Here is a 14,132-nt window from a genome sequence, read left to right as displayed (position 1 = left end):
GTCAATCAAATAGGAACGCCCACCGCCTAGGGACGAGACCCCCGAGATCTCGGTATGTACGGGGAAAAAAAAAAAGAAGCCAGCCTACCCGCAGTGTAACGGGTCTTACGAATATATTGTTAGAAATGAGTTTTAGGTGGAACCACCCCTTTAATGTCCCATACACATAAATCTTGAAATTCCTTTCGTCAGGGACCCAGGTGGGGGAGCAATATGGCAATATGTGATCCTGAAGTGGTTCCGGTGCTCCCCCACCTGGGGCCCTGACGAAAGGAATTTCAAGATTTATGTGTATGGGACATTAATCACATTGTGTGATGGACTCTTTTTTTTCACTATTTTTTCTTCCTTTTTTTCATTGACAATTTATAAGGACCTTATGATTGTTTTTCCTAGTTGAGGGCATGAGATGCCAGTTTATTGACTTTTTATTGAGATTTCTATACATTAGGGAAGGGCTAGGCAACCCCCAACACGCGTGTCTGACATGGCATGTGGACACCCTTTGGTTGGCACTGGAGAGCGATCCGGGGAGACCCACCTCGCACACGTGAAAACTGGTCCAGTTCAGCCAGTCAGTGGCAGTATAGAGGAGAATTAGCAGTGGGGCTGGTCCCCGCCCGCCTTTCTTCCCGCCAGCATCAGTGAGCACGTCCTATTGCTTCAAACTGTGCAGTGAGGGAATGGAGTGCCCTGGGGCCAGCAGCGCTGCTCATGGTGGTATTTATGCACTTTTTTTCCCTCTGTGGCAGTCTCCTAATCAGCAGGCTTATGGCTGGGCTTTTCCATGTGTGCACCTGTTGTCTCTGAACCCTCCTCTGCTTAAAAGGGTAAGTTCACCTTTACATAAAACTCTGTACGGTGAACTTACACAGGTTCCCCCTCCTCACCCACCCCCCGTCCCGCTGACCGCAATCTCCGGTTCAAAGCCCCAGTATATCCGCGTCAGGTCTGAATGTCCAAAACATCCCTCATCAGGGGGATGTTTTGGCATTCTAATTGGTCTGTGCCTTCACATGGGAGAAATGCTATATGCCAGGCTTTGTGTGAAATGCTATACACCAGGCTTTTTGAGACATGCTATATACCAGGCTTTGTGAGCAATGCTATATGCCAGGCTTGTGAGAAATGTTATATACCAGGCTTTGTGAGACATGCTATATACCAGGCTTTGTGAGAAATGTTATATACCAGGCTTTGTGAGAAATGTTATATACCAGGCTTTGTGAGCAATGCTATATGCCAGGCTTTGTGAGAAATGTTATATGCCAGGCTTTGTGAGAAATGCTATATACCAGGCTTTGTGAGCAATGCTATATGCCAGGCTTGTGAGAAATGTTATATACCAGGCTTTGTGAGACATGCTATATACCAGGCTTTTTGAGACATGCTAACTAACCAGGCTTTTTGAGACATGCTAACTAACCAGGCTTTGTGAGAAATGTTATATGCCAGGCTTTGTGAGAAATGTTATATGCCAGGCTTTGTGAGCAATGCTATATGCCAGGCTTTGTGAGAAATGTTATATGCCAGGCTTTGTGAGAAATGCTATATACCAGGCTTTGTGAGCAATGCTATATGCCAGGCTTGTGAGAAATGTTATATACCAGGCTTTGTGAGACATGCTATATACCAGGCTTTTTGAGACATGCTAACTAACCAGGCTTTTTGAGACATGCTAACTAACCAGGCTTTGTGAGAAATGTTATATGCCAGGCTTTGTGAGAAATGTTATATGACAGGCTTTGTGAGAAATGCTATATGACAGGCTTTGTGAGAAATGCTATATGCCAGGCTTTGTGAGAAATGCTATATGCCAGGCTTTGTGAGAAATGCTATATGCCAGGCTTTGTGAGAAATGCTATATGCCAGGCTTTGTGAGAAATGCTATATGCCAGGCTTTGTGAGAAATTCTATATGTCAGGCTTTGTGAGAAATGCTATATGTCAGGCTTTGTGAGACATGCTATATACCATTTTTTTGAGACATGCTATATACCATGCTTTGTGAGCAATGCTATATGCCAGGCTTTGTGAGCAATGCTATATGCCAGGCTTTGTGAAACATGCTATATACAATTTTTTTTGAGACATGCTATATACCAGGATTTGTGAGACATGCTATATACCAGGTTTTCTTTGAGAAATGCTATATACCAGGCTTTGTGAGACATACTTTTTTTTTTTTGAGAAATGCTATATACCAGGATTTGAGGTCTGAAGGGACAGGAATTGGGACTGATATGAGGGGTGAAGGGACAGGAATTGGATTGATGGTCACAGTAAGGCTGCATTTAATGAGCACATCTTGATGAAATAGACACTTTCATTTGGCAGCGCACTACCTATCTCTCTTTTAAACTTACCCAGATTGTCATTTGACTCATAGGTATTGAATTGATCATTGTCATGAAGGAAAATTCAGTTTTATCACTGAAACAATTGCCCTTTACAAGGCGTCCTGATGAAGAGAAAAAAAGGATAAAGGAGCTTGGACCAGATCGACCCAACTTGCAGATTAATCAGCAGTCGAGTGATCGTGGTAGAGTTTACACTCGAAGCTTTTCCCCCGCAAATTATCAGACACGGAGTTGGTTAGCTGGATGTGACGCGAGTCATGCCTTTTATTGTTTTCCCTGTTTGCTATTTGAAAGTTCTGGCACTGACAAGTGGACAAAAACAGGGGTTTCTGACTTGAAGCATCTCAGTGAAAAGTGCAAGCGGCATGAAAGTACCCGAAGTCATCTTGACAACGCTCTGAAGCTCCAGTTTTTTGGGAAGCGTAGCATTGTTGAACAGCTAGATGCAAGCTACAGAATTGGAATTAGAAGGCACAATGAAGAGGTCACAAAAAATCGGCACATCCTGTCTAGAATTATAGACTGTGTAAAATTTTGTGGTGCATTTGAGCTAGCTTTGCATGGCCATGACGAGAGCGAGAGATCGGAGAATCCCGGGATATTCCGTGGCTTGGTCGATTTTGTTGCTTCGCTTGATGGAGTTTTGAAAGAGCACCTCGAGAATGCCACTGTGTTTAAGGGAACTTCCAAAACTGTGCAGAACGAGCTGTTGGACTGTATGTTGTCCGTTGTGAAGGAGCACATTATGCAAGAAGCACGGAGCAGCAATTTTCTCTCAATCCAGGCCGACGAAACCACCGATATTGCCACTCATTGCCAACTTGTGCTTGTACTGCGCTACATCGATGCCAAAAACAACGTACAGGAGAGGTTTTTTGAGTTTATTCCTCTGCATTCAACCACAGCGGATTCCATCGCTACAGCACTACAAGAGCGCCTTGCTGTCATCCTACCAGAAGATCAGAAACATAAGCTAATCTCCCAAGCATATGATGGAGCCAGCGTGATGAGGGGTGCCACTGCAGGTGTGCAAAGGAAGATTCAAGATGTGTACCCAAATGCCCATTACATCCACTGCTATGCACATCAGCTGAACCTAATAATGCAGCAAGCCACTTCTCAAATACCCAAAGTGAGAGTTTTTTTTTCTACCCTTGGAGGATTTGCCAGCTTTTTTGCAAGATCACCCAAGCGCACAGAAGTTCTTGATAAAGTTGTTGCCCATAGATTACCAACATCAAGCAGTGTACGATGGAACTTTCACAGCCGTGCCGTCAATACCGTGTTTGAGCACAGAGAGGACCTCATCCACTGTTTTGAAACTATGCGAGATTCAGGTGACTTTGACCCTATTACCGTCAGAGAGGCAGTAGCCTTTGCCATGCTGTTGGAGGATCAGGATTTTACATTTTTTCTGACGCTTTTCCACAACATCATGCCGCATGTGGACCTCCTCTATGCCAAACTCCAGAAGAAGAACATAGATTCAGTCCACATTAAGGGGAGCATTGAGCAGTTCCAGCAGGACGTACAGAAGATCAGGTAGCAGCTGTATTCCTCCTTTTCTATGTGTTGTTGCTGTTATATTTTTTGTATTATTATTGATATTATTATTACTCATACATTTTGCAGAGATTCTTTCACATCCCTGGTTGACAGAAGCAGTGAAGGTGGTTCTCAACCGAAGAGGCGGTGCTCACTCGATCCAGAAGGTCATAAACGCATTGCAGCCGAGGTGAGTTTTATTTTGTTGCAATATTTGTCTTTTTTGATGGCTTCCTCTTATAGATAGGAATATTGGAAAGAAAAATATTTTTCTTGCAATATTAATCTAAAAATTATGATGATTTGTTATTCCCTCTAGTGGATAACATTAGTATTACGGCCTTCATCTCTGTTGGCTCCCTGAGCATCAAAAATGCACGAAACGTGATACATTTACTAAGAATGCTTTGTCCATGTGTATGGAGTTCTGAGAAATGATGCATTCAAAAAGACTGAAACTGATCTCCCTTTATAACTTAAAACTGAACATTTTAAAGGTTGCAGTCTGCAACCTTTAAAATGACCAGTTTTAAGTTATGAAGGGAGATCAGTTTCAGTCTTTTTGAATGCATCATTTCTCAGAACTCCATACACATGGACAAAGCATTCTTAGTAAATGTATCACGTTTCGTGCATTTTTGATACTCAGGGAGCTAACAGAGATGAAAATTTACATTTTTTCATCATTACCAAATTTGTTTTTCATTTTATAGGTCTGTGATACCATATTGGTACACACCAAGGAACGCTTCTCCTTCACAAACCACCTTGTTAGTGCCACCTTGCTTCAAGCAGACAGGTTTCAACACTACACAGTGTCGTTTCCTGAGGATGCACTGAGCAAGACTTTGCAGGCCTATCCAGTGCTCAATGGGAGTAAATTGAAGACAGAACTTAGTCTGATCTACAGCAAAGAAGATTTCAGAAAGTGTGATGGTGCTTTGGACCTATTCCAGTTATTTATGGAAAACAATCTTGAAGAAATATTTGGAGAGACTGTCACACTCCTAAAAATCCTCATCACCACACCCATGACCACAGCAGAAGCTGAGAGGTGCTTCTCAACATTGAAGAGAATAAAGACTTTTCTAAGAAATAGCATGACCCAGGAGAGACTGAATGCATTGGCCATGCTGTCAATGGAAAAGAGAGTGGTGACTGAGATGACGGACTTCAATCAGAAGGTCATTGAAAAATTTGCAAATCAGAAAGAAAGGAGAGCAAAATTTATTTTCAAATAGTACTACTGCTGGCATGAATGAGAATGTGGCGTGCATTTGTATTTTGTTACCTTTACTCTAATTCAGAGATTTTTTGTTGTTGGTTGTTGTACAATAAAGTTTGTTAAATGTTTTTAAAAAAAAAAATACTGATTCGTGATACCTTTATTGTATTCTTTAACAGTTGACATAAACATTAACATCTTCTATATTTTATCTAGCAGAAATGATACATAATCGCCTGATAAATGGCTTGGCTATTTACAGTTCTGCATTACGAACAGTTGAATTTTTCAGTTTGTTTGCGCCCCCCCAAAAATTTTGAGCACCAGCCGCCACTGGACTACAACATATCTCCCCCACTAAGGGGTTAAAGCAGTTGGTGCTGTAAGGACAAGTATTTTCACTCAGGACTCTATTTGCTAATTGAGCAGGTTTAAGCACTCAAAGTTTTAATTATACACATTAACCTGCCTGGCGGTGTTCCCGAGTCTGACTCTGGGTTGGATTTTCCTGCTGCGAGCAGTAACCCCGAGTCAGACTCAGGCTTGCCTCGCTAGATCCACAGGCACTGTTTACTTACCTTGTCCCTGGATCCAGCGATGCCACCGCGCTGTGTGAGCGAGCGGGACCTCGCTCGATTCACACAGCGTCCTCCTGTGCCGCCGATCTCCATTCCCTGCGACGTTACGACGCACGGGGACGGAGAACGGCGCCAAATTCAAAAAAGTAAACAAACACATTACATACAGTATACTGTAATCTTATAGATTAAAGTACTGTATGTAAAAAAAACACACCCCCCCTTGTCCCTAGTGGTCTGCCCAGTGCCCTGCATGTACTTTTATATAATAAAAACGTTTCTTTCTCCCTGCAAACTGTAGATTGTCCATAGCAACCAAAAGTGTCCCTTTATGTCAAAAATTGTTTTAGATCAGCTAAAAAACAGCGATAATAAATTATAATCACTTGCAGAATTGTGCGATAGCCATTTGTGGGGAAATTCGTCATAAAAAAAAAATAATAATGACAGCGACAATTCTGCAACTGAGCAAATTTCAGTGATTTTGATTTGATTACATTATTGAATAATTTTTATTATAATTATATTATTATTTGTTATAATTATTTATAATTATTTATTATATTATAATTTATAATTTTGTTTTTAAAAAAATGTCATACCCGGGATGCCTATTAGAATCTTGTTTGGTCAGATTTAAGTGAGTTATTTCTAAAAATTACAGACCTACAATATAAAACGCCAAATTTCCTTGCAAATAATGGTACAGCTTTCAGCATGTTTTTTCTGAAAGAATCATACCGCCAGGGAGGTTAAATTAAGTACAGTGTTGTGACCTTCTGTCTTTTCTGGGCCTGTGGCGTTGAGGTATAGAAGGGAGTAGTTTGACATTAAAAAGGCCATTCCTCTGCCCTTCTTCTGCCTGTTCACATAGGTTTCCAACTAAATGGAGTATTTTGTATATGACAGACTCACCTGGAACAGAGGCTTTTAGAGGGGACTACAAGGTGGCATCTTACCCATGGGCTATGGGCCCTGGATTTTAAGGCAACACTACTCTTTTGGAGGTGTATGCCTGGGGGACCCTTGGAGTGGTCTTGTTTCTGATTCAAGTTCATGTCTCCCCAAAACACAGTCACTGGCAATCTAGGCCCAGGATCCATGTATAAGGCCTAGATACCCCATGACCAACAATGACTGCTTCACACTGAGACCCATTGCAGAGACACTGAGACAAGAGACACTGCATGCAGACATCATTGTCTTCTTATTTTGCCCAAACCTGTAGGACTTGGTGCTAATTACCCTTTGCGGAACAGCAACAGCGTACATCTTTCCACAGGACACCACAAGTACACTTTGGTATACACTGCTTGTTAAGACATCACCGGGCTACTTCACCTCCTCCTTATTACCAAGATATCTTAAGCACTTCACTAAAGAGCTAGCTGAAGACACATGGTTTTCTGTCCTTTGAGAGACTACAATATATCTCCCTCCACTAAGGGGTTAAAGCAGTTAGTGCTGTAAAGACAAGGGGGTGGATTCAGGTAGGGGCGCACACTACTACGGAGGCGCAGCGTACCGTTTTAACGCTGCGCCTCCGTAAATTACCTGTGCTACGCTTCATTCACGAAGCAGTAGCTCCGTAATTTGCGTGGGCGCTCCGTAAAAATGGCCGGCGTAAGCGCGCGTAATTTAAATGATCCCGTAGGGGGCGTGGATCATTTAAATTAGGAGCGTTCCCGCGCCGAACGTAGTGCGCATGCTCCGTCGGGAAAGTTTCCCGACGTGCATTGCGGCAAATGACGTCGCAAGGACGTCATTTGCTTTAACGTGAGCGTAAATGGCATCCAGCGCCATTCACGATTCACTTACGCAAACGACGTAATTTTCAAACATCGCGCCGCGGGAACGACGGGTATACTTAGCATTGGCTGCCCCTGCTAATAGTAGTGTTGAGCAGAATACGCCATATTCGATTTCGCGATATATCTCGAATATATAGTCGAATATTCGAGATATATTCGCTAAATTCGAATATTCGTGATATTTTATCGAAATGAAATGATTGCGAATTTTCGCTATTGCGAATGCGAAAATAATTGCGAAATTTCGATAACTGCGGTAGGAGCACTCTGATTGGCTCAGAATATTCTTGATATTTTTTCGAAATTTCCCAAAATGCGAATGCGATATTTACTGCGCAATTTCGACCAATGCTGTAGGAGCACTCTGATTGGCTCAGAATATTCTTGATATTTTACAATACAAAATAATTGCGAATATTCGGCAAATGCGGAAGGAGCACTCTGATTGGCTCAGAATATTCTTGATATTTTACAATACAAAATAATTGCGAATATTCGGCAAATGCGGAAGGAGCACTCTGATTGGCTCAGAATATTCTTGATATTTTACAATACAAAATAATTGCCAATATTCGGCAAATGCGGAAGGAGCACTCTGATTGGCTCAGAATATTCGTGATATTTTACAATAGAAAATAAAAAGTGTTTTGCATTGGTGGTGATTCTTTACTCTATCCATCTGTCACAGCCGTTTGTCAATCAAACACCTTGAAGATTGAACACGTTCATGCTGCATGCTTTGGACTTTTTTTCACTTCACATATCAAAGACATTTTTATGAAAGATTATTTTTCTATTATTGGGACTATATTTCTTTATATATTTGTTTCACTGTGTATTTCATAAGTTATTTGCGCTTGCTTATTTTATAATTTGCCCACATGTCTTGTCACTAGACATATTTTTTATTCTTGTAGAGCGACTCAATTTTCTGTCTTGTATTAATTTATGTTGTATAACATTTTTGAGTTGCTGCTGTATTCTCCCCTTTTTTTAAGGTATGCGCAATTTTTTCCTTCTTACAAAAAAAAATAATATCAAACATACAAATATTCATAACAGAAACATACACAAAGCCCCCCCCCCCTTTTGCATCAGAGACAATCAGAGTTCTCCTACCACAGTTATCGAAAATTCGCAATCATATTCGCATTCGCATTAGCGAAAATTCGCAATTTCTTTTTTTTTATATTCGGCAACATAAAAGGATCGCCTCAACTTAGCTACTCGGCCCAGGGTCTCTAATCATACCTGCAATGCTTTTAGACGTCGATAGGATGTGATCTGTTTTAAAAATAAAATTGAAAAAATGCGAATATTTGGAATCGCGAATATTCACCGCGAAATTCGAAATATATCGCGAATACTCGAATATGCCATATTCGAGCCGAATATTCGCAATACGAATATTCGTGAGCAACACTACTGGTGATTGCTCAGATTCCTGTGCCAAACAGATTATGTGAGTTAGACTGGTGTGAACAAGTCCAATTAGAGCATGTGAGCATAAAATTGAAAAGATAATAGTCCTCAGGGTTTGAAGAAAATTGTGTGCTTCCAATCAAATCAAATAGTGTTCCACCTTCACCATTTAAGCAGACACCCGAAATGCGTCCTGGCAGTGATAGTTGTTGCAGTCGTTGTTAACCCGATATATGCATGTAAAACAGAACGGTGCCAGACATAGTGTAATCCATTTATTAAAATTTAAAAGAATATATGCAGAGGGAGCCAAGTGGCCGCCTACCGTTTAGGGTGTTAAAATTTAAAAGAATATATGCAGAGGGAGCCAAGTGGCCGCCTACCGTTTAGGGTGCACCCTAAACGGTAGGCGGCCACTTGGCTCCCTCTGCATATATTCTTTTAAATTTTAATAAATGGATTACACTATGTCTGGCACCGTTCTGTTTTACATGCATATATCGGGTTAACAACGACTGCAACAACTATCACTGCCAGGACGCATTTTGATCATACATGTGATCCTGTCATAAGCTTTAAATGTCCCCTTCTTTGGTATCAAATTAAGGGGCATTTTCATCTGGTAAGAAGCCATCTCATTTATTCACTTCGGGTGTCTGCTTAAATGGTGATGACGGACCATCAGTCAGATTCATCGATTAACCTATGACAACGGTCCTTCAGACCGTTGTCCTCTGGTTAACCTATCATGTGTACGAGGCTTAAGAGTACTCACAGTAATGATTCCTTCACAATTTTTACACATGTTACAATGTAAAGCAATACAATTTATTTGGAACAAACTCAGACCAAGTTTACCTAAACCAACCCTATATACCCCCTGAATCCGCGGAGAACTTGGGGTACCAGACTTCACCAAATATTACTACGCAGCTCAATTGGCACAACTCCCCAAATACCATGCTACTAAGGAAACTCCACTATAGGTAGCTAGAGTCAGTTGACTGTTACCCCCTCTCTACTGCAGATATCTTATGGCTCACCCCTGCTCAATGACGGACAATCAACAACCCCATTACTAAATACTGCCTATCTATTTGGGACAAATTAAAAACCTCTTCAATCCAAGCATAACCCTCTCCTCTTCTTCCTTCACAATCCTTCCTTATACCCAGCCTGGTCCTCTCCAATCTCCTTCTCCGCTTGGTCTAATGCTGGTTTGGTTCATGCCCACCATTTCTTTCAATTTCATATTATTACTCCCTTCCATACCTTACGTGAATCACATGATCTCCCTTCTTCAGAAACCTTCCTTTATTTACAGATTAAACATTTCTTAAGTTATTACACACCCCCTAAGGCCCCTTTCACATGTGTGGATCCCAGGAGAATCCGTTTTTTGACATCCGATCACTCAGCAGGGATCGCTTCGTTGATCCCCGCTGAGCCGGAGGATGACTAGTCCGTCTGCACACTGTGCAGAAACAGACTGGTCAAATCTCTGCTTTCCTCTATGGGGGGATCAGATGAAAACTGACCGTCTGTCCGTTTTCATCTGATCCGATCTGCAGACGGATAAAAAAAATAGTGTTTTCCTCTATCATCAGTTTCGGAGCATAGTGGAGGCTGACGTCATCGGATGTCAGCAGATGTTCATCCGCTGACATCCACTATCCCATAGGGATACATGTATGTCTGTTTTTCATCTTAAAAAGGATGGATGAAAAATGGACATACGGTCCGTGTGAAAGGGGCCTAACTCGACAACCCCAGACTTCACAGTCTTTGAAACGCTGCTGTACATCAGACCCACACAGAGGTCTTATTTTAGATTTATATGCACACCACCTCTTTTCAAACAAATGGGAGACTGACCTTCACCTCCAACCAAAAGATCTGAATTGGGTGAAGATCTGGCATGCAATCAAATCGGCCACTCCAAATATAGTGGCTCTTGAAACAACCTATAAAGTTCTTACCAGATGGTATTTAGCCCCTGCCAGGATATTCAAATTGTGCCCTCAATATTCCTCTCATTGCTTCCGTGGTTGTACAACCCCGGGCACACATGTCCACATCTGGTGGGAATGCCCCATTGTCAGTTCCTTTTGAATGGAGGGTTTTCAAATCCTTTCTACTTCATTTTCTACCCCCTTACCTCCTGACCCTGCTGTAGCACTCTTAAATAGCAAACCCCATTACTCACTGCCAATTTAAACTTCTGCTTTTTGTAACAATGGCAGCAAAGCAAACCATAGCGAAAGCATGGAAATCTGCTGTACTCTGCATAGTATCTGTTAAACACAGAGTAACGCAAGCCATGATACATGCAAAAAAAGGAAGCTATTCTTCTTGATAACATACCCAAATTTGAATCAATATGGAAACCTTGGGTTGACCATTACCTAACCCCAGGCTTCAATAATTCACTGGGTAATATTCTCCTCCCTGTTACACTTACCATATGAGTGGATATCTTGACTCTTAGGCCTCGTACACACAATAGGTTAACTAGAGGACAACGGTCTGATGGACCGTTTTCATCGGTCAAAACCGATCGTGTGTGGGCCCCATAGGTTATTTATCCATAGGTTAAAAAAAAGCCAACTTGCTTTAAATTTAACCGATGGATTCCTAACCGATAGGTCAAAACCGATCGTTAGTAGGCACAACCATCGGTTAAAAACCAACGCATGCTCAGAATCAAGTCGACGCATGCTTGGAAGCATTGAACTTCGTTTTTTTCAGCATGTCGTTGTGTTTTACGTCACCGCGTTCTGACACGATCCTTCAGACCGTTCTCATCGGATGGACTGATCGTGTGTACAAGGCTTTATACCTTACTGGAGACAACTTTCTCCCTTATCCCACCCTACACTTAACTTAACCCTTCCCTTTTTTGTCTACTATATTATTTCAGTGGCGTCACTAGGGTTGGTGTCACCTGGTGCGGTAAAATATGGTGTCACCCCCCCCTCCCCCAATAACATTTTAAAAATATTTTTTACCCTACTGTTTGCTTTCTGTTCTCCTTTCTTCCCCTTTTCTCTCTCTCCCTATCCATCTTTCTTGTTCGTTCTATCCCTTCTTCTTTCTCTCCATTTTTCTTTGTCCCCTCCCCCCCACCTCTCTTTCTCCAGAACCGGAATTCACATCTCAGGAGCCTATAGGCCAGGGGCGTACCTAGAGCATTTGGCACCCGGGGCGGATCCAATATCTGGCACCCCCCACACGTTAAAATGTAAAAACACCCCACTGTGCCCCCTGCATACCTCTGCATCCTTCAATATCTCTTTGTTACTAGTGTGTACCCCTCTCCACAACTGCACCTCTGGACCCCTTTACATTGCACAGCACCCTGCATCACTGGACCCCTTTACATTAAACAGACCCCTGCATCACTGGACCCCTTTACATTACACAGCCCCCTGCATCACTGGGCCCCTTTAAAATTACACAGTACCCTGCATCACTGGACCCCTTTAAAATTACACAGCACCCTGTATCACTGGACCCCTTTACATCTCACAGCCCCCTTCACCTCTGGACCCTTTTACATTACACAGCACCCTGCACCTCTGGACCTCTTTACATTACACAGCCCCCTGCATCACTGGACCCCTTTAAAATTACACAGTACCCTGCATCACTGGACCCCTTTACATCTCATAGCACCCTGCATCTCTGGACCCTTTTACATTGCACAGCACCCTGCATCACTGCACCCCTTTTACATTACACAGCCGCCTGCATCACTGCACCCCTTTACATCTCATAGCACCCTGCATCTCGACCCTTTTACATTGCACAGCACCCTGCATCACTGCACCCCTTTTACATTACACAGCCGCCTGCACCTCTGCACCCCTTTACATCACATAGCCCCCTGCACCTCTGGACCCTTTTACACTACACAGCCCTCTGCACACCTTTACATTACACAGCACCCTGCATCACTGCACCCCTTTTACATTACACAGCCACCTGCACCTCTGGACCGCTGCATGTTACACAGACCCCCCTTCAGTGCAGACACCCCCTCAGTGCAGACATCCCCCCCTTAGTGCAACCCCCCCCTCAGTGCAAATCCTCCCCTCAGTGCAAACCCCCCCTCAGTGCAACCCCCAGTGCAAACACCCCCCCCTTAGTACAACCCCCCCTCAGTGCAAATCCCCCCCTCAGTGCAAATCCCCCCCTCAGTGCAAATCCCCCAGTGCAAACACCCCCCCCTTAGTACAACCCCCCCTCAGTGCAAACCCCCCTTAGTGAAAACCCCCTCAGTGCAAACACCCCCTTAGTACATCCCCCCCACCCCTTCAGTGAAATCCCCCCAGGTGCAAACACCCCCCCTCTCCATTCAGTACCTCAGATCATCGCAGGCAGCGCCACGGCACATGGACAGAAGGTCCCCTCGGCCCCTCCCCCTCTGTACACACAAACAGAGAGGAGGGGGCTGTGCCTATGTGCCGACTGCCGACCACCGCTAACAGCCCGTGGCTGTGAGAGGAGGGGATGGATGGTGCTGCGGTGTCACCCCGCAACCCCCTCCTCTTTTACCGTGGTGCTCGGCGCTCCGATTCCGCGGCGCTCATCGCTGCAGTCGCGCGGGGGGTGGGGAGCCGGCCCCCCCCACATGTCAGCTAAAAAAAAAAAAAAAAAAAAAAAATGTTTAAATCGGGATGGTGTCACCCCTCTAGTGGGTGTCACCCGGGGCGGACCGCCCCCCCGCACCCCCTAGCAACGCCTCTGTATTATTTGATTTCAGAAGGAAACATTAAAGACGGATAACATTATTGGTCCTCTCACCGGGATAAGCCAGGCCATCGTGTCGGAAACTGGCCCTGATGAGATCTGACAACCTTCCATTCTGTCCCCAACTAACTACGCCTAAACACCCACTGGCTTCCTTTCCCTCCTAATTTATCTGTTTTGCATACATCTAGAATGTTTTTTTCCATTCTCATTGTTAAAGGATCACTAAACAAAAAAAAAATTTGGGCTAAATAGCTTGCTTTACCTTATAGCAGTCTTGATTTCATGTCCTCATTGTCCGTTTTTGCTTTGAAGCAGCTGTAATCCTTTGCTGAAATCCTCACTTCCTGGTTCTCTGGCTCCATAGTAAATTTCTCATGGGAGCTTCTCACTGTGGTCTAAGATGTGTGTCTAAAACTCCTCAGAACCAATCAGATTCA

At 43.3% G+C, this 14,132-nt stretch overlaps 1 protein-coding gene across 1 annotated transcript; it reads left to right on the top strand.

Moving 5' to 3' along the window:
- Positions 1-2,613: 2,613 nt before the first annotated feature.
- On the top strand, positions 2,614-5,250 carry LOC120935595 (zinc finger MYM-type protein 1-like). Its single transcript, XM_040347642.1, has 3 exons — positions 2,614-3,901; positions 3,992-4,094; positions 4,618-5,250. Exons 1-3 carry the CDS (start codon positions 3,078-3,080, stop codon positions 5,143-5,145), a joined length of 1,455 nt encoding a protein of 484 aa, XP_040203576.1. The 5' UTR covers positions 2,614-3,077; the 3' UTR covers positions 5,146-5,250.
- The last annotated feature ends 8,882 nt before the right edge of the window (positions 5,251-14,132 follow it).

The sequence above is a fragment of the Rana temporaria genome, chromosome 4 (genome assembly GCF_905171775.1).
Source record: "Rana temporaria chromosome 4, aRanTem1.1, whole genome shotgun sequence".
In the NCBI taxonomy this organism is placed as follows: Eukaryota; Metazoa; Chordata; class Amphibia; order Anura; family Ranidae; genus Rana; species Rana temporaria.
This window is presented reverse-complemented; position numbering and strand designations above follow the sequence as displayed.

What these genes read in the sequence shown, in the direction of transcription:
- LOC120935595 (XM_040347642.1), top strand. Translation starts at nt 3,078, where the DNA reads ATGTTGTCCGTTGTGAAGGAGCACATTATGCAAGAAGCACGGAGCAGC. An exon ending in CAGGACGTACAGAAGATCAG is followed by an intron (nt 3,902 to 3,991) that starts GTAGCAGCTGTA and finishes TACATTTTGCAG; the next exon opens with AGATTCTTTCACATCCCTGG. An exon ending in ATAAACGCATTGCAGCCGAG is followed by an intron (nt 4,095 to 4,617) that starts GTGAGTTTTATT and finishes TTCATTTTATAG; the next exon opens with GTCTGTGATACCATATTGGT.